Source organism: Dermacentor albipictus, chromosome 3 (genome assembly GCF_038994185.2).
Source record: "Dermacentor albipictus isolate Rhodes 1998 colony chromosome 3, USDA_Dalb.pri_finalv2, whole genome shotgun sequence".
Classification (NCBI taxonomy): Eukaryota; Metazoa; Arthropoda; class Arachnida; order Ixodida; family Ixodidae; genus Dermacentor; species Dermacentor albipictus.
The window spans coordinates 155,760,423-155,784,745 of record NC_091823.1 but is presented as its reverse complement, the minus strand read 5'-3'; the positions used below and the strand labels follow the sequence as shown (position 1 = coordinate 155,784,745).

Sequence of the window (24,323 nt, the reverse complement as noted above, 5' to 3'; positions counted from 1 at the left end):
CACTCGAGTTCAGTAACGGTGTAGTTTGCCTCCGCTTTTGTAAGTGTCCGACCAGCGTAGGCAATGACATGCTCACAGCCACCGCAGAGCTGAACAAGCACATCGCCAACACCCACACCACTGGCGTCAGTATGCAGCTCAATTGAAGCCTCCGAATCAATGCCGCAGAACCGGTCGAGAAGTCAACAAAAAGTTCAGCTGTTGAAACGCCGACTCGCAGTCAGTCAGTCAGTCAGTCAGTCAGTCAGTCAGTCAGTCAGTCAGTCAGTCAGTCAGTCAGTCAGTCAGTCAGTCAGTCAGTCAGTCAGTCAGTCAGTCAGTCAGTCAGTCAGTCAGTCAGTCAGTCAGTCAGTCAGTCAGTCAGTCAGTCAGTCAGTCAGTCAGTCAGTCAGTCAGTCAGTCAGTCAGTCAGTCAGTCAGTCAGTCAGTCAGTCAGTCAGTCAGTCAGTCAGTCAGTCAGTCAGTCAGTCAGTCAGTCAGTCAGTCAGTCAGTCAGTCAGTCAGTCAGTCAGTCAGTCAGTCAGTCAGTCAGTCAGTCAGTCAGTCAGTCAGTCAGTCAGTCAGTCAGTCAGTCAGTCAGTCAGTCAGTCAGTCAGTCAGTCAGTCAGTCAGTCAGTCAGTCAGTCAGTCAGTCAGTCAGTCAGTCAGTCAGTCAGTCAGTCAGTCAGTCAGTCAGTCAGTCAGTCAGTCAGTCAGTCAGTCAGTCAGTCAGTCAGTCAGTCAGTCAGTCAGTCAGTCAGTCAGTCAGTCAGTCAGTCAGTCAGTCAGTCAGTCAGTCAGTCAGTCAGTCAGTCAGTCAGTCAGTCAGTCAGTCAGTCAGTCAGTCAGTCAGTCAGTCAGTCAGTCAGTCAGTCAGTCAGTCAGTCAGTCAGTCAGTCAGTCAGTCAGTCAGTCAGTCAGTCAGTCAGTCAGTCAGTCAGTCAGTCAGTCAGTCAGTCAGTCAGTCAGTCAGTCAGTCAGTCAGTCAGTCAGTCAGTCAGTCAGTCAGTCAGTCAGTCAGTCAGTCAGTCAGTCAGTCAGTCAGTCAGTCAGTCAGTCAGTCAGTCAGTCAGTCAGTCAGTCAGTCAGTCAGTCAGTCAGTCAGTCAGTCAGTCAGTCAGTCAGTCAGTCAGTCAGTCAGTCAGTCAGTCAGTCAGTCAGTCAGTCAGTCAGTCAGTCAGTCAGTCAGTCAGTCAGTCAGTCAGTCAGTCAGTCAGTCAGTCAGTCAGTCAGTCAGTCAGTCAGTCAGTCAGTCAGTCAGTCAGTCAGTCAGTCAGTCAGTCAGTCAGTCAGTCAGTCAGTCAGTCAGTCAGTCAGTCAGTCAGTCAGTCAGTCAGTCAGTCAGTCAGTCAGTCAGTCAGTCAGTCAGTCAGTCAGTCAGTCAGTCAGTCAGTCAGTCAGTCAGTCAGTCAGTCAGTCAGTCAGTCAGTCAGTCAGTCAGTCAGTCAGTCAGTCAGTCAGTCAGTCAGTCAGTCAGTCAGTCAGTCAGTCAGTCAGTCAGTCAGTCAGTCAGTCAGTCAGTCAGTCAGTCAGTCAGTCAGTCAGTCAGTCAGTCAGTCAGTCAGTCAGTCAGTCAGTCAGTCAGTCAGTCAGTCAGTCAGTCAGTCAGTCAGTCAGTCAGTCAGTCAGTCAGTCAGTCAGTCAGTCAGTCAGTCAGTCAGTCAGTCAGTCAGTCAGTCAGTCAGTCAGTCAGTCAGTCAGTCAGTCAGTCAGTCAGTCAGTCAGTCAGTCAGTCAGTCAGTCAGTCAGTCAGTCAGTCAGTCAGTCAGTCAGTCAGTCAGTCAGTCAGTCAGTCAGTCAGTCAGTCAGTCAGTCAGTCAGTCAGTCAGTCAGTCAGTCAGTCAGTCAGTCAGTCAGTCAGTCAGTCAGTCAGTCAGTCAGTCAGTCAGTCAGTCAGTCAGTCAGTCAGTCAGTCAGTCAGTCAGTCAGTCAGTCAGTCAGTCAGTCAGTCAGTCAGTCAGTCAGTCAGTCAGTCAGTCAGTCAGTCAGTCAGTCAGTCAGTCAGTCAGTCAGTCAGTCAGTCAGTCAGTCAGTCAGTCAGTCAGTCAGTCAGTCAGTCAGTCAGTCAGTCAGTCAGTCAGTCAGTCAGTCAGTCAGTCAGTCAGTCAGTCAGTCAGTCAGTCAGTCAGTCAGTCAGTCAGTCAGTCAGTCAGTCAGTCAGTCAGTCAGTCAGTCAGTCAGTCAGTCAGTCAGTCAGTCAGTCAGTCAGTCAGTCAGTCAGTCAGTCAGTCAGTCAGTCAGTCAGTCAGTCAGTCAGTCAGTCAGTCAGTCAGTCAGTCAGTCAGTCAGTCAGTCAGTCAGTCAGTCAGTCAGTCAGTCAGTCAGTCAGTCAGTCAGTCAGTCAGTCAGTCAGTCAGTCAGTCAGTCAGTCAGTCAGTCAGTCAGTCAGTCAGTCAGTCAGTCAGTCAGTCAGTCAGTCAGTCAGTCAGTCAGTCAGTCAGTCAGTCAGTCAGTCAGTCAGTCAGTCAGTCAGTCAGTCAGTCAGTCAGTCAGTCAGTCAGTCAGTCAGTCAGTCAGTCAGTCAGTCAGTCAGTCAGTCAGTCAGTCAGTCAGTCAGTCAGTCAGTCAGTCAGTCAGTCAGTCAGTCAGTCAGTCAGTCAGTCAGTCAGTCAGTCAGTCAGTCAGTCAGTCAGTCAGTCAGTCAGTCAGTCAGTCAGTCAGTCAGTCAGTCAGTCAGTCAGTCAGTCAGTCAGTCAGTCAGTCAGTCAGTCAGTCAGTCAGTCAGTCAGTCAGTCAGTCAGTCAGTCAGTCAGTCAGTCAGTCAGTCAGTCAGTCAGTCAGTCAGTCAGTCAGTCAGTCAGTCAGTCAGTCAGTCAGTCAGTCAGTCAGTCAGTCAGTCAGTCAGTCAGTCAGTCAGTCAGTCAGTCAGTCAGTCAGTCAGTCAGTCAGTCAGTCAGTCAGTCAGTCAGTCAGTCAGTCAGTCAGTCAGTCAGTCAGTCAGTCAGTCAGTCAGTCAGTCAGTCAGTCAGTCAGTCAGTCAGTCAGTCAGTCAGTCAGTCAGTCAGTCAGTCAGTCAGTCAGTCAGTCAGTCAGTCAGTCAGTCAGTCAGTCAGTCAGTCAGTCAGTCAGTCAGTCAGTCAGTCAGTCAGTCAGTCAGTCAGTCAGTCAGTCAGTCAGTCAGTCAGTCAGTCAGTCAGTCAGTCAGTCAGTCAGTCAGTCAGTCAGTCAGTCAGTCAGTCAGTCAGTCAGTCAGTCAGTCAGTCAGTCAGTCAGTCAGTCAGTCAGTCAGTCAGTCAGTCAGTCAGTCAGTCAGTCAGTCAGTCAGTCAGTCAGTCAGTCAGTCAGTCAGTCAGTCAGTCAGTCAGTCAGTCAGTCAGTCAGTCAGTCAGTCAGTCAGTCAGTCAGTCAGTCAGTCAGTCAGTCAGTCAGTCAGTCAGTCAGTCAGTCAGTCAGTCAGTCAGTCAGTCAGTCAGTCAGTCAGTCAGTCAGTCATTCAGTCAGTCAGTCAGTCAGTCAGTCAGTCGTTATGCCCTTTGGCGTAAGCCAAAGGGCATAACGTTGAATTCAAAGAGACCGTCAGGTGTCACGAAGGCTGCCTTCTCCTTCTCTGAGCGGTGCATGGGAATTTACCAATATCCTTACCGTAAATCAACAGAAGAGAAATACGACGCGGAGTGAAGGCACACTGATGCACACTGATGTCACATATGAGCATCGTCAAGAATTTTTAGGCATTCAAGCTCTTCTTTAACGATTTGCCGACTCACTGAGGAGATGTCGTCGTGGTTGGGACGGACACACTCGCAATAGTAGTAACACTGCCCAAGCGTCCGAACATTCGCCAAATCCTTCTCATTTTCAGTGCTTCAAACGCCCGGCAGTGTTTCTTCAGATCAGACGGACTACTAAGATCTTCCTTCGTTATGAGAAAATTATAACCATCTTCAGCTATTCCGTTAAGCAGATGTCCTAGTTTGTCTTCGTCTGTCATAGTAACGCTGACAAGTACGCACAATTTCAAAACAGCCTCTATGTACGTTGTACATGTTTCGCCAGGTAATTGAGTTCGTGAGGAAATCGCGTGCTCAGCCTTCTTTTTCTTAGAGATCGGGTCCCCAAAGCACTTAGTGAATTCTTCGAGAAAACTATCCCTGCTTGGTCAGGACGTTCTCCTGGGTTTCAACCCAGAGGAGCGCGGTGCCAGTGAGAAAAAAAAACCACGTTATCGAGCAGCTTCGTAGTGCTCTAGTGCTTGTGGTGTCTCACTGTGTTGTAGTGTTTAAGCGAGTCGTCAACGACTTCGTTCGCCTTCCCCGAAAAGGTGGGTGGCTCTCGCAGTAGTGTCCAGTAGCCAGCCTGACCTGCGTGATTGCTGCATGGTTCCCCGCAGGTGGGGTCGTCATTACCTTCTCCGGAATCAGCCATATCCGTTGCTTGTGGCCGTAAACCGGTCAAGTGTCTACTCCGTCGCACAGTTGATAGAGCTTGGTCGTGCAGGATCGTCCAAGATTTGCCCCGCACGTCCACTAAAGATGTTACGAATGATGGTTATTTGCAGGGTGAAACGAGGTCCACGAGGGAAGCTACAGGCCAGGCCCCGCCGGCGCATAGTACCCCGAGATCACGCGCGCACACTCTACTTTTTTCTCTGCATCAGTCGTGCAGTGCTGCGACACTATTATTCTTTGGAGTAATGGACTGCCTGACTCAGATGTCGATTTAGTCAGAAGGCCCTGTTCAGGATGTCTCGTCACCTTAAATTACAAATCCCTGACCCAGAAGTTCCTCGATCACACAGGTTAGGGGCTTACACCAATAAAGACTAGAGCAATTAACATCAAGTTTCGTCTCTAAAAACAGAAGTACAATCTGGGCGCAGAAGCATGAGGTCAAGGTGTCTGGTGTATCAGCCAGCGAAGATTTTGCAGAGCTACGCAGAGGCCGGAGAAGAAATTAACAGAATTAAAAAAAATAATCAGCCAGCTATGCTCGATTCGCATTAATTAATTGATCATGAAAAAATTACGCACGCTTACTGCACAGCAACTTACAGCGTAGGAAAAACCGTTTTACCGCGATCAACAAATACACAAGATACCACGGTCATTGCATCCGCACGTGCTGGCACTCCTAGTGCATCATAGCTATGTCTGCTTAGATTATGTGCAAGAAACGCATCTATTGTTTTTCCAATGGACGCAGTATCCTAAATAAACAAGAATCGTCTTCCGTTAATGATTCCTGCTCTGCTGATACGGTTGGTCTGACAGAGACTTGGCTTTCTGCAAAAGTTAAAAATGAAGAAATACTGAACAGCGAAGCTTGCTACCAATTTTAGCGATGTGATCGTGATTACCGCTCTGGTGGTGGTGTTCTGCTGGCGGTAGCCGATACTCTTGCTCCTCATGTAATTCAAATCGTACTCTATATTCTGCTTGTATGTTTACGTAGGCACATTGTTGCTCTCGAAATAATTTTCTGTGTCTGCTATAGGCCACCAGCTGCATTACTGGCCTTCTGTAATGAACTGCACTATGTTCTCTGTCAGCTGTTCATCAGATACCCAAAACTGCCCCTCTTCATACACGACGACTTCAATTTTCAAGACATAACGAGCAATGGAGGCTCCGTTTTTGAAACTCCACTCAACGGAAAGCAAAGGATTTTTTACTCTTTGGCAGCATTTGAACTTGACTCAGCTCGTTCACTTTCCGACTGGCATAACTTCCACTGCCACTTACATTCCAGACCTAATACTTACATATGCACCAAACCTAGCCTCCTGTTTAACTCGTTCACTGCGAATTAGCGACCACTCTACAATTCACTCTACGGGAACGGGTTTCAAACAAAAAAAACTAAAACAAATAAACACAGTCATCGAACAATAACAGTAAAGCAGACATTGCGGCAATGAATAGGGAATAGCAGGCCTTTGTTGGTCGGTCTTCCTTTTTTGTGCCGGCTTTGAGCAGCGATCGGTTAACGACAACTGGTTGATTTTTTATAAAAAGCTGTTGTTTCACATTGATAGTTTTGTACCTAAATGTTTCATCGAGTCCTCGCTCTCCATGGATTACTAACAAGTTAAAGCGCATGAACAACAAAAAGAAGCGGACATTTCGACATTCAATAATACCAGCTAGCAAAAACAGATCACTGGTATTAGTATCAAAAATTTACCGTGAATGCTGTAGTACGCTTTCAAAAGCGAAGAAGGTATCCTTAGATAAAACTCTTCCTTTGTTACTGCGTTCAACGCGCAGTGACGTTTGGAGCATTATTAACGGTAGTAAAAGGACAGGCATTCAATAAATCTAGTGTAATGTTCAAGTAGTTCAAAAGCTAATGCTACAATGTTCTCGACATTGTGTTTGTCACTATTTATTTATAGGGGCACCCCCACAGTGTTTGCGCATACACCAGGAACGAACTTCTTACTAATGGATCCCATCGCTATTGATATAGTTAGTAAGGCTGATTGTCAATTTAAAAGTGTATTCAAATGCCTGTTCAGATTGTATGTAATAAAGAATGCTGAAGTACACTCAAATTTATTCTTCTTTGATATTGCTACGGCACAATATGTGCGATCACGAAAGGCCAGCAGTGTGAAGACGACGACGACGATTTAGAAGCTAGCGCGGGCTGTTGCCTCTTGGCCAAGCGCAGCGTATTTTCCTTGTAAATATATTTGTACATAGCTTGTCGTCTGCGTCTTTCTACGTAACATATTTGGTGGAGGTGGACGTTCCCTGTACCTCGTCACGGAGCTTCGCAGTGGACGGTACGTCGAGCCTACTTTCATGGCTCCCGGCGACGCCAACCCGACTCCACCGGCTCCGACACCTGCTGCCACTTCGACGACCTACATCACCCTCTCCACTCCCCGTGATCCTGGCGTATTCTCGGCAAAAGATGGGGAAGACGTCGAGGACTGGAGCAGCCTTTACGAACACGTCAGCCGCAATAACCGGTGGGACCCAACTATCATGCTCGCCAACGTCGTCTTTTACCTCGGTGGCACTCCTCGAGTTTGGTATCGGACGCACGAAGATGAGCTGACCAGTTGGGATTCGCTTAAGCAAAAGCTTCGCGACTTGTTCGGCAACCCCTACGGTCACCAACTTGCCACGCAGAAGGCGCTTTCCGGTCGTGTGCAGACGTCAACGGAGCCTACGTCACGTACATTCAGGACGTCTTGGCTCTGTGCCGCAAAGTTGACACCCACATGACTGAGTCAGACAAGGTTTCCCACATCCTCAAAGGCATTGCCGATGACGCCTTCAACTTGCTCGTTTGCAACAACGTAGCCACGGTGGATGCTGTTATAAAAGAGTGCCGCCGCCTGGAACTCGCCAAAAGCCGCCGTATTGACCAGCAGTTTGCCCGTCTGCCCAACACCCCAGCGACATCTTCCTGTGCCGACGATCCTCGTCCCAACAACACTGCCGATGTTACCAGGATCGTCCGGCGTGAGATCGAGGCCGCCTATCCGGCTGCCTTCGACTCCAGTCCCACCACCGCATCTGCAGTCACGGTCTCACTGATCCAGGCTGTTGTCCGCCAGGAGTTTGAAAACATGGGTCTTCACACCATCTGCTCGGCCCATCGCCCTGATGCCCCCCGGCTTCTTCGATTTCGCCCCGTCCCGCATCTTCTTACCCACCACGTTTCCGCAACCCATCTGAATGGCGCACTGCTGACGACAGGCCTATTTGTTTCCACTGCCATCGCATCGGACACATTTCTCGGCACTGTCGTAGTCGCTGGAGTTCCCCGATCCGGTCTCCCTATACTGCCTACTCTCGCTCCTCAGGTGGCCCTTCTCGTCCCTATGCCGCACGCTCCGATAATGCCGCCACTGATTCTCCTGCAACGACCCGCCCCTATTCTCGTTCGCCTTCGCCCCAACGACGACAATCTCGCTCTCCCCAGCCCCGTCGCTCCTATTCGCCGACTCCCTTCGGCCGCCGCTCCCAGCCGGAAAACTAGACGATGCAGCGCCTCGAGGTGACGCTGCATTGCCCCCTACGCCGCCAAATCCTCTACTGACTTTGCCCACTCATCTGAACCTTCTTGACGTGCAAGTCGACGGTGTTTCTGTGTCTGCTCTCATAGACACTGGGGCGCATTTGTCCGTCATGAGCGCTGACCTTCGTAACCGGCTCAGGAAAATTATCACGCCCGCCACGACACCTGTTGTCCGTGTCGCCGATGGCGGAACAGCCCCCGTCATTGGTATGTGTACCGCCCGCGTCTCCTTCACCGATCGCTCAACAATCGTGCTATTCAAGGTCATCGGCCACTGTCCCCACGACATCATCCTCGGCTTAGACTTCATCTCCGCCCATTCTGCTCTCGTCGATTGTTCCGCCAGTACTCTCCGCCTTGACCTGCCTGTTCTGGATCCTGCTGAACCACACCCCAGTCGCCTCAGTTCCGCCGACTTCGTTCGCTTGCCCCCTTCGGCACTGACCTACGTTGACCTAGTGTCATCCCCACCAGTCCCCGACGGTCACTACATCGCGGCTCCTATGCCAGACGTCCTCCTTACCCGCGGGATCACAGTACCCCATACAGTTTTATCTATTACGGCGAATTGCGTCTGCCTGCCAGTGGTCAACTTTGGCTTGACGACGCAAGTGCTGCCACGTGGGATGTCTTTGGCCCAGCTTTGTTCATTCGAGGATCACTCAGTAGCATCCATTGCAGTAGACGACACTTCATTCGATCCTCCTCTCCCATCGCAGTCGACAAATTCTACCATCGCTGACTTACGGAAAATGATTGCCCCCGACTTGCCCTCCGAGCACGCTCGTGACCTCTACCGCGTTCTGTTTTCCTACCACGATATTTTTGACTTTAACGATCGTCCTTTAGCCCAAACTACAGCTGTCAAACACCGCATTAATACCGGCGATGCCCCTCCCATTCATCGCCGCCCGTATCGAGTGTCACCAGCTGAGCGTCAAGTTATTCACGCAGAAGTTCGCCAAATGCTTGCCAAGAACATTATTGAACCGTCATGTAGTCCCTGGGCGTCACCGGTTGTGCTGGTAAAAAAGAAGGATGGCTCATGGCGCTTTTGCGTGGATTATCGGCACCTTAACAGGGTTACCTAAAAGGACGTGTATCCCCTACCTCGGATTGATGACGCCCTTGACTGCCTCCACGGTGCTCGCTATTTCTCCTCTATTGACCTTCGCTCCGGCTACTGGCAGATTGCCGTAGACGATCTCGACCGCGAGAAGACTGCCTTTGTAACACCCGACGGTCTTTATCAATTCAAGGTGATGCCGTTCGGCCTATGTAACGCTCCTGCCACTTTTGAACGCATGATGGACTCCCTTCTTCACGGTTTTAAATGGTCCACGTGCTTGTGCTACTTGGACGACGTTATCGTATTCTCCCTAACGTTCGCTACGCACCTCGAGCGCCTCTCAGCAGTCCTGGAAGTTTTTCGGCGAGCCGGTCTGCAACTCAACGCATCGAAGTGCCAATTCGGCCGTCGCCAGATTACCGTCCTTGGACATCTCGTTGACGCGAACGGAGTGCAACCGGACCCAGGCAAGATCCCTGCTGTTACGCATTTCCCTGTTCCGACGTGTGTCAAGGATTTGCGCAGCTTCATCGGCCTTTGTTCGTACTTCCGCCGTTTCGTGAAGAATTTCGCCGCCATAGCACGCCACTAACCGACCTTTTGAAAAAAGGCGCTCCTTTCCAATGGGGCGATAACGAGGCCTCTGCATTCTCTCATCTAATCGACATTCTCACAACGCCTCCCGTTCTGGCCCATTTCGATCCTTCTGCGCCTACCGAAGGCCGTACTGATGCCAGTGGTCACGGAATTGGAGCAGTACTGGCCCAACGCCAGCGTGGCCACGACCGTGTTATCGCTTACGCCAGCAGGCTCCTCTCACCCGCGGAGCGCAACTATTCCATCACTGAGCGTGAGTGTCTGGCCCTAGTTTGGGCGGTTGCGAAATTCCGCCCATACTTATATGGCCGATCCTTTTCCGTTGTCACAGACCATCACGCGCTTTGTTGGTTATGCTCATTGAAAGACCCTTCAGGAAGACTTGGTCGCTAGGCCTTACGCCTCCAAGAATATTCGTTCTCTGTCACCTACAAATCTGGCCGACTCCACAAGGACGCTGACTGCCTGTCTCGCTACCCGGTAGACGAGCCTGACGACGCCGACAGTAGTACCGCCGACGGCATTTTCTCTGTGTCTGCCTTCGCTAACATCGCCGATGAGCAGTACCGAGACCTATCGCTGCGAGTACTCATCGAGCGTCTGCGCTCTACACCTACCGACGCATCCGTTCGCCGATATGTCCTCCAGGGCGGCATTCTGTACCGAAGGAGCTTCCTCCCTGATGGCCCTGATCTTCTTCTTGTCGTGCCAAAACATCTACGACAGACTGTGCTCTTTGAGATGCATGACGCACCCACTGCAGGACATCTTGGGGTAACCCGCACGTACGACCGCGTCCGCCGCCGCTTCTATTGGCCTAGTCTCGCTCGCTCCGTTCGACGCTATGTTGCTGCCTGTGATCCCTGCCAGCGTCGGAAGACACCTCAGGTGCTACCTGCCGGTCATCTGCAGCCGATCACCGTCCCTGTGGAACCGTTCTTTCGTGTTGGATTAGACCTGCTCGGTCCCTTTCCCACGTCATCCTCTGGGAACAAATGGGTAGCCGTCGCGACTGATTACGCCACCCGATACGCTATCACTCGGGCTCTCCCTACCAGCTGCGCCACTGACGTCGCGGACTTTCTCTTGCGTGACATTATCTTGCTTCATGGCGCCCCGCGACAGCTGCTTACTGACCGTGGTCGAAACTTCCTCTCGAAAGTTATCGCTGACATTGTGCGTTCCTGCTCCATTCAACACAAACTGACTACTTCATACCATCCTCAAACCAATGGCCTGACAGAGCGGTTAAACCGTACTCTTACCGATATGCTGGCCAAGTACGTCTCCAAGGACCACCTCGACTGGGACATTGCCCTTCCATACGTAACATTTGCGTACACTTCTTCCCGGCACGACACCGCCGGATTTTCTCCCTTTTATCTACTGTACGGTCGCGAACCTACCTTGCCCATAGACACGGCACTTCCTCCTGCTGCGGTCTCAACAAGCGAGTATGCGCGCGATGCCATCGCCCTCGCCGACCATGCACGCCAGCTTGCCCGTGCTCGACTTACGGCCTCACAGACCACTCAGCAGTGTCAGTACAACGCCCGCCATCGTGACGTACAGTTTTCACCTGGTGCGCTCGTGCTCCTGTGGTCGCCCTCTCGTCACGTCGGACTTTCAGAGAAGCTTCTTTCGCGATACACACTGCCCTACCGCGTGCTGCGCCAGGTGACGCCTGTGACTTACGAAATTGCTCCGGTGGGCTCAAGCTCGTCCTCTCCTGTGGCATCTAGTGATGTCGTACACGTCAGTAGGCTCAAGGCCTACTACACTGCTTCCGAGTCCGATCTTTAGTCGCTCCGGGACGGCGCTTTTGCAGCCGGGGGTAGTGCTACGGCACAATATGTGCGATCACGAAAGGCCTGCAGTGTGAAGACGACGACGACGATTTAGAAGCTAGCGCGGGCTGTTGCCTCTTGGCCAAGCGCAGCGTATTTTCCTTGTAAATATATTTGTACATAGCTTGTCGTCTGCGTCTTTCTACGTAACAATATTGTCAAATCTTTTTGAACAGTCAATGCAGATGTCTACACTGCCCTCTAATGGGAAGTAGCGAAGGTACTCCCTGTGCATAAAAGTGGTGGTGTACAATGCATACCATTAATGTTCATTCCAGAAGAAATCTTAGAATATAGAATATACTCACACCTCATTGAATTCCTTTAGTCCAATTCATTCAGCATTTATCAGCATGTATTCTGTAAAACAGCCTCGTGCAAAACCTAATTGCTATGTTTTACTAACGACTTATTCATTGGCGCGGATCACAGCATTTATATTTAGTGCATTGCAATGTAGTAGTGACGGGGAAGGAAGCAGCAGAACTGTTAATGATGAACATAGCGTTTTCTTGGGCGAAACTGCCCTACAAAACAGGCTACATTGAAAGAACAACCATAGCGATGAACACAGTCGGCGATCTTCGAAAATGTGATCAGAGAGTCAAGCACGTCGGCTTTCATCCATGAGTCATCGAAGGTTCCAGAGTAATCGTACTTCGACAAAGTACTACACAATTCGTGTCATGCACACATGCAGTTTTATTACACAAGGTTCGGTGACGACTGAGAATAGAAGCATCGATAATATTCCAGAAATTCCCGATACATGCAGGTGTGTCTTTCGCTGAGCTATAACATTTTCTAGGTGGTGAAACGTGATCACCCTATACGGATGAACAAGTAGAAGTGTTCATACCACCATTTTAAAAAATTTCGTCCCGATACTGCCAACAATAAAGCTAAAAAAACACCACCCAAGCACTCCGTACAGTTGGTTAACCTGCGAAGCTTAAACTTGCGACTCGGGTTTTTATCACGAGGTTAATCCCGGCGGTTAATTAAACGACAGCTTGGTAAGCTGCCGGATACTAGATACGCAGTTTCTGCTAGCGCTCGACTGCATGAATCACTTGTGCCCGGGCTGCAGCATGGGCATGGCATAGACGAGCTCTGTCCCGGCTCTGCTCGCGGCGTTGCTGATGGAAAGTTGCCTGCTCCTCAGGAGTGTGTATGACACCTCGCCTATCCATTTCGGAGCAGGAGAGAAACTGCTGCGCATGCTCTCGATTGCGACAGAGAGCAGAGAGCGACGATGTCACTTCTGGTGCAGGCAATGGCGCACCATTCTTTCTCATTTTGTTCCGCATGCACACGGGGTTTGGGAGGAGTTTGGGCGTACAAGTGACAGACGGACAGACGGACGAATCGGCTAGCGATAAGCAGCTTAGCTGTAAAATGCCCGCAGAAGAGACAAAAAGGCAAAGTCCATCAGCGTGCTTAAACGTGCTTAAGACGCATCATGTGGACCTTTTCAGTTCGTGCGCGGCTCCGCGGAGGCTTCGAAATGCCGTTTGGCACGACCTCATAGTCCAGTGCGTCAGTACGTCGGATGAATTTGTAGGCTCCGAAATAGCGTCGCAATAATTTCTCGCTAAGCCCTCGTCCTCTTATCGGGGTCCGAACCCAAACACGATCGCTGAGATGGTATTCCACATAGCGCCATAGCAGATTGTAGAGCCAGCTATCGGCCATTTGATGGCTCTCGATGCGCAGGCGGGCGAGTAGTTGTCGGGTTCCTTCCATAAGCAAGACTGAATGGCGTTATCTGTGTTGTTTGTTGCATTGCCATGTTGTAAGTAAAGATGACATACGGTGCACGCATTCCACATGTTGTGTTCGACATCGAAGTATGTCGCTAACATGTCTGCGAGCGTTTACTTGAGCCATCATGTTAGGCCATTCCTAACATGATGGGCAGTGGTCCTCTGGTAACATGTCTGGCTATGCTGCAGGATGGCTTGAATAAGCTCAGCTGTAAAATCAGTTTCTCTGTCAGTAATGATGACTTCTGGTGCACCATGTTGCAGGAGGATGTCTTGACGAAAATTTTGGCTACTTACATACACTACATTTGGTCAGAGCTTTCGTATCGGCGTAGCGGGTAAGGTAGTCGATGGCCACAATGATCCACTTGTTTCCTAACGTTGAGGACCTACAACAGCACGAGGACCTACAAGAGCAAGAGAAATCTGCTGAAATAGTGGGCGAGGAGGCGCGATCGGCTTTTCTAAACCCGCTGGCCTGGTCGATGCTATCTTGTGTCGCTGACAGCCACAGCATGTTTTGACGTAGTAGTCGACGTTGGCGGTCAGGCACGGCCAATAATACTTTTATATTATTTATGTGAGCATACAGAAGTATCCAAGGTGCCCGGCTGTCTTGTCGTCGTGCAGGGCATGCAAAACCTCTGGTAGGAGTGCTACTGGCACAACTAGAAGGTAGTTTGTGGGGACAGGGGAAAAGTTTTTCATGAGGACGTCGTTGCGCAAGACAATCCACGTCGAAATATACAAGAAACAACGTCTGTCTTGCCTTCTAAGTACTCCGCAAGGCTTCGTAACTCCGATTCTGCTCGTTGCTGTTCAGCAAAGTCGTCTGCAGTTATTGCTCGTTAGAAGGCGTCGTCGTCCGGCGGTGGCGGGTCAATAGGTGCGCGCGACAGGCAGTCGGCGTCAGAATGCTTCCTGCCGGACGTATACACCACGGTAATGCCGAATTCCTGGAGTCGGAGACTCCATTGTTCTGGGCGACCAGAAGGGTCCTTTAAGCTTGCCAGCCAACACAAGGCGTAGCCGTCGCTTACAACAGTGAAGTGGTTTCCGTATATGTCAGGCAGAAATTGCGCCGTAGCCCGAATGATCGCAATGCACTTTTTCTCCGTTGTAGAATAATTCGCCACCGCATTTGACAGCAACCGGCTAGCGTAAGCCATTACTTTTTCACCTCCGTCCTTCTCTTGAACTAATTGAACTAACTAATTGCGTCGGCGTTGATTTCCTTCTCGGCGTGGTCGTCCAAGTGGGAAAGCACCTGTGGTAACAGCAGCTGACGTGCAGCTTAACTGCAGCGGTAAATAGCTTTTACCCTTGGAACCACGGTAAAGGTCGCTTTCTGGCACATGCGCCATTGATGTCATATAGCAATGCTATTGGATAAAAACTTGTGGACGAGATCGTCAATTGCCGGTATTATTGAAGATGCAACCAATCCAACGCATTAGGCTGAACGTGTTTGTGAAACTTCCATTTATCAAAATGGGAACTCTACAGAAACAAAATCGAAGCAATTTGAACCTAACGATATTTCACGTTCGACACCATGCACCGAATCTGCGACGAAACAGTCGCCGCTGAGTAACGTATAACTTGTGCAGAAACATGGCGCAAGATTTATCATGTTCCAGTGTGCAGTGCTAGAATATCCGCACCGGCTGCCTTACCTGTTCTTGGCGAAGTCAGTCCACAGCTGTATCAACCGTTTGCTCAGGCGCTTCAGTGAATCGTTGGTGGGACGCGTGAAGTGCTTCCCGAAGAGCATCTCTAAGGGCACCAGGCTGCCGACGCGAGCTACGTTGTCGGCGCCGCTAATCACGTACCGGTAGGCACGATTGCCACTCCCAACGCCCCGTGCCGACAGGAGATAGTCGACAAAGTAACGCTGCGGGCAGACCATGAGCATGTCAACCAGGATGTCGAGGCTGTAGGGCCGCCATCGACCAATGTTTCCGTACGTCCGGTATCGCTGCCAGACAAGACATAATGGGAACGTCAGCAGGCGTAGTTGTATTCCAAGCTTTCAGGAGAATACTCTAGTTCGATGTGCAGAAAAAATATGCGAGAAGGGCTTTCTTAAGAAAGTAAAATTACGAAGAATTTGGGGAACAAGAACGATTCGGCGTTTCAAACAAAAGATTGGTGCCAAGAATACGGCCAGTCAAACGTATCAAGCACTTAAGAAAGGATCTCTTGTGGAACGTAACGCGTGAAGAAGAGTGGGGATTACGATGAAAGTTGCTTTAATCTTTCGGTTAGTTTGATTTCGACTCTCCAAATGAGTGCTTTAAATAAGTTTTCTACAGACGCAGACCCAAAGCGAGCGACTTCGGTGTTCTCTTCGAAGAGAGCTAATTCCCCGAAGAAAATGTGGTCGTTGGAGTAGCCGCATAAGGAATGCTGGTGTGTGGAAAGCGTTACGTTAAACGTTTAAACTCAAGAGACCAATAAATATTTCATTTAATAAAGAAATGTTCTAAATATAGAATGAGCAGTTCCTTAACTACTGCGAGCTACGCCTTACTACTAACCAAGCTACCGCATATACTAGAAAATGCTTTTTTACAGCTTTTTTGTCTGATGGACATCTTTGTTTAGTTCGCAAGTACGAATAAGCAAAAACACTCAGGGAGAGGCGGGGGAGGTTCGGGAAGCTGTGTGCCGAGTGCTAAAAAGGACTGATATAACTGTCCTTGATGAACGCAGGCACCCTTGTTCACGTAATCAGACCACCGCCAGCCAAGTACCTATAGCATCAATTGACTTTTCCGCAAAACCCATAATTGTGCTTAAGAGGATGCTGTAGCTCAGGCCCAACTCCAACGATGCATATTCAAATACATATAAAACGCAAAAACGCTTTTCTAAGATACCACTGCCCTGATTAAGATCAAATTTGTTGCATGTGCGAAAGAAAGATGAATTTTAGCGATTAGTGGAAGCACAATATCGATTTAAGGTGACAACTTGCCTAAATTGCTTCTCAAAAATTGCTTAGTCTGAAGAACGTGGAAGTCCGATGTTTAAAAAATCGTAGCTCTGCAGCGAGAACACACATCGCAGTTTTATCAACATCATCCGTTAGAGCACTTCAAGAGGGCAAGGTGTGCACCCCAATTGATATGTTACGTGCCTTCGTTGCATCGTTAACAAAAGTTTTTCAAAGGTCCTCCTCACATATTAGTGGTTGGTTTATTTAAGAGCTAGGTTGAGTTAGGTTAGGTTGAGTTAGGTTGAGCTAGGTTTAAGTTGATAAAGGGGGCAGGACCTCTGTCAAGCTTACGAGCTTTTTGTCCTCTCTCCTTCTCTGTCCAAGAGAAAAATAAAGACTGACTGAATTGAATTAGCGAATTTCGTTAGTTTTTTGTGCCCTAATAGGAAGAACTTACAGAATCGTAATATCGTTTTTCATTGCAGATTTACCCAGTTTTGATCTCGGTTGTATCATCTTCTAAATTTTCGGTTTCCCGCCATATTTGTTAAAATAACCACGGCCTTGATCAAAAGTTAGCTACAACAGAGAGTACGTTTTAACTTTTTCATGTAAACGAAACAAGCCTCATCAAACTCTGCGCAGTTGTTGCTGAGAAAGACGATTCCTTTTTCCCCATGTATTGAGGTAGGACCCGGCGAGCTGAAACTCACTCTTCAGGCCCGTAATACGTTTTGTGCAGGAGCGTCCGCGTACTCTCACGAGGAATAAAGCGTTCCAGAGTATTTAAAGCATATTGTATACGGCATCGGCGAAGTCTCCAGATTTGTATGCGAGAAGCCACAACCACTTGATGAGCGAAGAGTTGAGCGCGTTGCAGTGTCCCATATTGCTACAAACTGGATCTAAATTTACAGGAGTGTATCAGTAACTTGTAAAGGCACCAGTTCCGAACAAGGGTTCCCACACGGCTTTCAAAACACAATGCATAATGTAATTTCGCCTTTGCTCGAGTAGTCATGCAATAATGTGTAAGGCAACATTCGGAACGAACGATGAGCCTTGACGCGTTGAATTCCCGTGGTTCTTTCTCTTTAGATTTTGAAAGCACTAGCAAAATGTAACGGGCCATATCTAATGTTTACACTCTACTACTGAAAAAAGAGGCCGTATTGGACAGCCAACGTAACTTAATCGCTAGTTTCGCACCAGTAGCAAAATCATCTACGAACACCTTGCATGTCTTGGTCAATCATTCAAATGATTAAATATACCGGTAAATACAAGCACTGCAAGAAAGTGCCTGCGGCGAATGCATCATTAATCTGACCTCCAGCCAGCACTTCAACTCAAAAGAGATGCTTTGCACCATCCAATACCATCTAAGACGAAGCGCAACGTGCCATCAGCATTCTTTGTCAGCCAGCCACGGTTTTTGGTAGCGTTCTTAGTTCACAGATTTTAATGTGAAGGTTACGTAATCATGTCATCTATGACATATTACAATAAAAATATGAGAAAAGCAATTAAATAAAGTGACAAACTGCATGAGCGATGCGGAAAACTGCAGTTGTTACATAGGTAAGCGTTATAAATTCCAAGGAAAGCAAGTACAATACGCAGGACACTGCGATTCATTTGTTTATCGGTGCCAAGTATGGATGCAGTTTTAGGGTGCCTACCTGGCGGTAGAAATCTAGCATGCTGGTGACACTGGTTGCGTTTATGCCGATGTTTTCCAGCACTTCGGCCAAGTACGGCGTGCCCTTCGTTTCGCTCGTCAGCAAGTACTGGCGCTGGATGATGTCCTTCAAGCGGAGACGCTCGTTGTCAACGTGTCCGATGAGCACCTTGAGTCCAATAAGCTGCATCACATGTGAAACCATCCGGGTGCCGCGTCATGTGCCAAAAAATGCCTGGCAACATCTGCCGTGTATCGCTACAGATCACTCCGCACTTGTGACAGCATAATAGTGGCATGGTGAATTTGGGTGCTACGTGACATCTTTCAGGAAACCTTTCATGGGTGTGGTCTCTGGTTTTGCTACAAAACCAATTTCTGAGTAACTTATTGTTTTCATTCCGCAATGGGACTGACTCTTTAAGATAATGCTTCATCCTACTTAGCCTTTACCAATTGAGATGTTTACTCAACGAGATGGTGGGCAGCAGGGGGACCCGATTTTCGTAAATCACAATCACATAAAGCCAACAGACAATGACATCAAGAAAAACACAGGATTAGCGTTCATTTATTTATTTATATTTTTTGTCCACAGCCCCTCATTGGCATTGCAATAGCGGGAGTACAATAACTACGCAAAATTTCAAGAAAACATATTAAACCGACACTCGCAAAAAATGATTTTAGTAAGGGCACGCTGCATATGTCGAAATAGTAAGCTATGAGTGCAACTAAGGTATCTCAGAAATTAAGAAAGGGAACAGAGAATAATGAGGATATCGGACAATAGCGCGGCTGCATAATAGCAGGATATTTTTTTGCGAAGGGGTGAATTACAGGTGCAAAACATAGGTAATTTTTTCTTCAACGTACAGACGTCCTTCCGACCTGAAATTATGAGTATAATTAACAATTATGAGTTGATTATGAATATAAGGCTTGCTTTATGAGACAAATCTATTGCGGTAAGCAGCCGTGCTGTTTGCAACTTTCGACTGTTTTCGCTATGGAAAGCTCATATTTATATATATATATATATATATATGCAGCGAGTGGAGCCCAACTTATGCTACAGTACGGATTTGCTTCTTTCAATAATATATGTCGATTAAGACAAAAATAAAACTTTGCCAGCTATCCAGTGAGTTCAAACCAGACGTATATCTCGACAACTACCATCTAAACTGCCTGTCAGTGCGCGATTAGCCCAATACGTATCCATCCAGCCTAGATCGCACTTTTTTACTACCCACTTGTTGATAAAGTGAGGCTGATCCGATACTGCAGATGCATATTTTAACACTAACGGAACGTTAGATTGATATAATAGTTAATAAGTGTGTTGTAGAAAAGAGCGCTTATTTCTTCGCAGAAATTCAAGGGAGGAGCATGCATTTCCAACGGCCTAGTCCCCGTCTCTGTTGTAAGCTAACGAGGGAGAGAATATACGCCCAAGTTATAACAATTCGAACGATACTTGATGGCGATGACAGGTAAAATGCGTCCGGCATGCCAATCCTTTTTTTTTTCTTGAGAACCCGACACAGACTGTTTACGTAGGCCTAAGTGCATGTCCCATCTCTCACAATGCACATTGTCTTTATATCGCTTTAAGGCTGATAACAGTCGTCCTCTGATCCTGATTGAGCGTACAAAGTACTATGGTCCGTGGCCAAAATTGCACAAAAAACAACTTTTCCCCTTCGTGGACCATGTTTAATTTCAGTTAAAACAAATGGTTCACCCTGAGCTTTCCTTGGTGTCCATGTATGTTGACTTCATTTGATATTTATTTACAAAAATTCAGGTCCCTCAGTTCCCGCCTTTTCTGGTTCATTACATAGTGCGGATCTCGACTGTACCAGCTTTGACGTCGTTAGGTAGCACACGACGTTTCATTGGTCAGTCAAATTCTCCAAAGTTCGCGTATGCCGCGATGCCTTGGCCAAGAAAGGATCATATAGAAAAGCCAGCGAGGCCTTTAGTTCTGGCTCTGGCTAGCACTCCCAGTCTTAGACCTAGTTAATATATATGAATCAAGAAAGTTTCTGAGGAATCGACACCGTGGAAGGTCATCTGCTAATGGCATCGCGCGAGCAACGCAAAGACGTAAGTTTGTAACCTACCTGCGAATGAATTTTTGTACGCTTTCGCTTTACTTTACTTTTAATTTCCACGTTTCAATTAAAGAAAAACTAATTGACCGTATACTTTTCTTGGTGTCACTGACTGATGTCTTCACCTAATTAGGGCATGTTTACTGTTAGAGGAAACCATGGCATTAACAAGAACAAGGGTGGTGTTCCTATCTTCAATGCAAAAAGCATTCTTTGCCTATTTCAGCCGTTTTGAGCTTCTCCGTCCGTCCGTCCGTCCGTCCGTCCATCCATCCATCCATCCATCCATCCATCCATCCATACGTCCATCCATCCATCCGTCCATCCGTCCATCCATCCGTCCGTCCATCCGTCCTTCCATCCATCCATCCATCCGTCCGTCAATCCGTCCTTCCATCCATCCATCCATCCATCCATCCATCCATCCATCCATCCATCCATCCATCCATCCATCCATCCATCCACCCATCCATCCATCCATCCATCCATCCATCCATCCATCCATCCATCCATCCATCCATCCATCCATCCATCCATCCATCCATCCATCCATCCATCCAACCATCCATCCATCCATCCGTCCGTCCGTCCGTCCGTCCGTCCGTCCGTCCGTCCGTCCGTCCGTCCGTCCGTCCATCCATCCATCCATCCATCCGTCCGTCCGTCCGTCCGTCCATCCATCCATCCATCCATCCATCCATCCATCCATCCATCCATCCATCCATCCATCCATCCATCCATCCATCCATCCATCCATCCATCCATCCATCCGTCCATCCGTCCATCCATCCGTACATCCATTCATCCATCCGTCCGTCCATCTATCCGTCCATCCATTCATCCAGGGGTCGTGATGTTCTTGTGGTCACCATATCGTCATCAATCAAATTGTTTAAACCCATCGCATTGCCGTCGTCACCACGCCATCGTCGTCATACATTCATCGTCATGTCGTGCTTGTCACGCCCATCGCCTTATAATTGTTATAACTTCTGTAAGGCCATTCCATCATAGTCATGCCAAAGCCTTGCTCGTTTCACCGACGACAATTCTTCTTTATTATCATGCCATCATCGACAGTCGCTATCATGCCTTCATACTGTTGTCGCGATGCCGTTCTGGTCCTGTCATCGTCATTCCTCCAGCTACGTCATCCGACTCTTCTCATGCCGTCTCGTAATACAGATTTTGTCGCGATAGAGTCATCGTCACGTCATTGTCAACACGCACTCTTCGTCATGAATTCCTCGTCAGGCGATCGTTAGCCGGCTGTCGTTCGACTAGGGCCATCACCTCAGTATCGACATCCCATTCTCATCATGCCGTCGTCTTCAAACCACCCTCGTGATTAGGGCGCCCTTGTCATGCCATCATTATCAGTCATCATTATCATGCCATTGTGGTCATGCTGTCATCCTCCCTCCAGCTCAATCCTCTGACTCCTGTCATGTCATCGTAGTCTAGCCATCGTCGTCATACACGTTTCGTGATAGTCACCATCAAACCGTTGCAATGATACACTCGTCGTCAGCCCATTGTCATCATGCCATTGTTTTTTCAATCGACGCTACTTTCTCGTCGTCACACATACATCGCCATGAATTTGTCGTCATACCATTGTCTTCACGCCATCTTCGCGTTGTCGTTTCACCATCGTCGTCACGTCGGCGCCGTATTCCTATTGCAGTATAATCATCATCGCCATACCACCATCATCAAAACATTGACGTCATTCCTAGTTCTTCGTACTATTGTAGTCATGCTATCGACATTGAATAATGAGTATGCCGTCGTTGTCATGCCGTCGATGTCCTTGCGTCTTCGTCACGACGACACTGTTATGCATCTGTTGTCATACCGTCGACGCCATGCCGTTTTGGACATGCGATCGTCGCAATATTCGCGTTCTCATCCGGCTGGCATCACAGAATCCTCGTTTCACCATCGTCGTCATCTCATTGTCCCCAACTCTTCGTCGTCATAGCGTCGTCATAATTTAGGAATGCGCATGTTATTTTATCATGCTGTCGTCGTTATGCGCCTTAGTCGTTTCCTCGATACTATTTCTTGTTCCTCATTCCATCGTCACTGTCTCAGTGTCATACAGTCGTCGTCTTGCCTCCATGCCCATGGACATCTTCGCAAGGTAGTGCCATAGCAGAGTGCGGCGGTATGGGAGTATTTAGCACGTCTGAAAGTTTCGTAGATTCGTCAATGTACGTAGGCGAGTATACGAAACTCCCAGAATTACCACTAGGCGTGTTAAAGAAACAGGATTTCAGAAATATGGTCTGACGTACATTGCTCGAGTGCTATTCGTGTTGGGTTGCTGAGCACAAGGACGCGAGATTGCATCCCGGTTACGGCGGCCGCATTTGGATGAGGACGAAATGCAAAAACACCGTTTTACTTCGATGTAGGTGCACGTTAAAGAACCCCAAGTGGTCGAAATTTCGGCAGTCCTCCACTACAGCGTGCCTCATGGTCAGAAAGTGCCTTTTGCATGTAAAACACGATAATTTATTGTTTCACTGGTATTCGCATTACCGTCGACAGTTATGGTGAGATGAGTTCTGTGGCAATCATTATTTCTTGCCTGTGCTTCATGGGCCTCGCGGCAACCATGTCCTGCTTGTTGAGGAGGTATTCTTATGTGTCTGTTGCAATAAATTTCCGAATACACCTATGTGTCTATTTCTTATTTGTCTTCTACTCATGTTATCCATACGAATTAGCGAGATAGTATTGCTGCGAAAATATTGTTACGTGTAGCTGAAGCCCAATGCTTTTTTACAATTTATTTACAGGGAAACTAACGGAAGGCCAAAATGGCGACGTTATATCAAGCCGGCCCCCGTCGCCTTCTTCTTCCTCCTCAGTGCAGCCACATTGCGGCGGCTGTTCCGTAGCATCACCCTCGGCAGTAGAACGACCGTCCCGGTGCTGAATCTACACATCCGCGGTGAAAGGTGTGGGGTATGGCTTCAGTCTTGCCACGTGAACGATGTCACTTGCAGCCGACGATGACGCTGAGAGAGGTCGGTGGGGATGACTTCATACGTGACATCGGTCACTTGTGGCACCGCACGGTATGGGCCAGTGTAGCACGACAGCAGCTTTACGGAAAGGTCCACACGTCGAATGGGTGACCAGAGAAGCACCAGAGAAACCGGAGTAAAGTGTACGTCGCGATGGTGGCAATCATAGAGGCGTCTCTGATGCTCCTGTGAGGCCTCGAGACGGGTGCCGGCGAGCTGGCACGCGTGGTCGGCGTGTGCGATCGCGTCGCGGGCGTATTCAGTTGCGGAACGTGAGGCCGAGGGCACCAAAGTGTCTAAGGGAAACGCGGGTTCTCGGCCATATAGAAGGTAGAATGGTGAATAGCCGGCGGTGTCGTGACGCGATGAATTATACGCGAACGTCACATATGGTATGTGAAGATCCATGTCGTGGTGGTCGCTCGCAACGTACTTCGAATGCATGTCGGTGATCGTCCGGTTGAGGCGCTCCGTGTGGCCGTTGGTCTGTGGGTGGTAGGAATTGCTGAACTTATGTTTGTCGAGCAGGAGCGGAGGATGTCCTCGACGCCTTCCGACAGAAAGCTGCGGCGACGGTCAGTGAGTAATTGGCGCGGAGCATAGTGCACTAAATTGATGTCATAGAGCAGAAAGTCCGCAACGTCAGTAGCACAATTTGTCGGGAGGGCTCTTGAGATTGCGTACCGTGTAGCATAATCAGTAGTGACGGCAACCCATTTATTTCCGGAGCCCGAGAGAGGAAACGGTCCAAGCAGGTCTAGACCAACACGGAAAAAGAGTTCTGGTGGGATGTCGATCGGCTGGAGACATCCAGCTGGAGGTGTGGAGGGCTTCTTCCAGTGCTGACAGGGCTCACAAGCGGCAAAGTAGCGCCGCACGAAGCGGGCGAGACCCGGCCCAAAAAAATCGACGTCGTACACGGTCGTATGTGCGCGAGACGCCCAAGTGTCCAGCCAAGGGAGCCTCGTGAAGTTGTTGGAGAAGAGTCGAACGCAGGTGCGATGAAATTACGAGTAGTTGGTCGTAATTAGCCCTCCCGACAAATTGTGCTACTGACGTTGCGGACTTTCTGCTCTATGACATCAATTTAGTGCACTATGCTCCGCGCCAATTACTCACTGACCGTCGCCGCTTACTTCCGTGTGGATCGAGATTGCGGCGGTATAATGCCCCCTCCTTACGGAGAAACATGCGGAGAGAGGCGTCACCAGGCGTTCACTCCAGATGGTCGCTGAGGGCTCGTAATCAAGGATCACGGTGTTACTCATTGCCGATTTCAAGCAACTGGGACACAGAGAAAACGCAAGCGAT

General features: G+C 48.8%; 2 protein-coding genes across 4 annotated transcripts in view; one reads left to right on the top strand and one right to left on the bottom strand.

The window, feature by feature from the left end:
- Nucleotides 1–24,323, bottom strand: part of LOC135920594 (acetylcholinesterase-like) — a 230,232-nt gene that overhangs the window by 8,549 nt on the left and 197,360 nt on the right. The window contains exons 7-8 of the mRNA XM_065454913.2: nucleotides 17,856–18,038; nucleotides 14,909–15,210 (exon numbers count right to left, since the gene is read on the bottom strand). Coding sequence (XP_065310985.1) covers nucleotides 14,909–15,210; nucleotides 17,856–18,038 — 485 coding nt within the window. The remainder of the gene's footprint in view (nucleotides 1–14,908; nucleotides 15,211–17,855; nucleotides 18,039–24,323) is intronic.
- Nucleotides 1–24,323, top strand: part of LOC135920597 (uncharacterized) — a 214,307-nt gene that overhangs the window by 128,593 nt on the left and 61,391 nt on the right. The window lies entirely within an intron of this gene.